Raw genomic sequence first — 270 nt, forward strand, 5'->3', positions numbered from 1 at the left:
GAGACTGCTGCCAAACCAAACTTTGAGAGTCAAATTTAAAGTCAAGAAACTCCCGAGGCACCAGGGGCATCTTAAGGGGCTCGCCCCGGGGGCCCCCAAGGGTTTAGGGTTTAGGGTTTTAGGGTTTAAGCTCCCCCACGGAGCCCACAAAGGGCCCCCAAGAGGCCCTCAAAGGGCCCCCAAGGGGCCCCCAGGGGGCCCCCAAGGGGGCCCCCAGGTGACTTCGGAGGGGCCCCCAACTGCAGCAACCTCATGTGGGCTAAAAGGCCC

The 270-nt window shown here is 62.2% G+C and overlaps 1 protein-coding gene across 1 annotated transcript in view; it reads right to left on the bottom strand.

Annotated features, from left to right (window-relative positions):
• Positions 1-70, bottom strand: part of ETH_00039830 (uncharacterized protein) — a gene marked incomplete at both ends in the record, with an annotated part of 1,002 nt that extends 932 nt beyond the window's left edge. Inside the window, one exon of the mRNA XM_013376438.1 lies at positions 1-70. Coding sequence (XP_013231892.1) covers positions 1-70 — 70 coding nt within the window.
• Between the last annotated feature and the right edge of the window lie 200 nt (positions 71-270).

This window comes from Eimeria tenella, genomic scaffold (assembly GCF_000499545.2).
Source record: "Eimeria tenella Houghton genomic scaffold, Eth_scaff3468, whole genome shotgun sequence".
NCBI classification, from domain to species: domain Eukaryota; phylum Apicomplexa; class Conoidasida; order Eucoccidiorida; family Eimeriidae; genus Eimeria; species Eimeria tenella.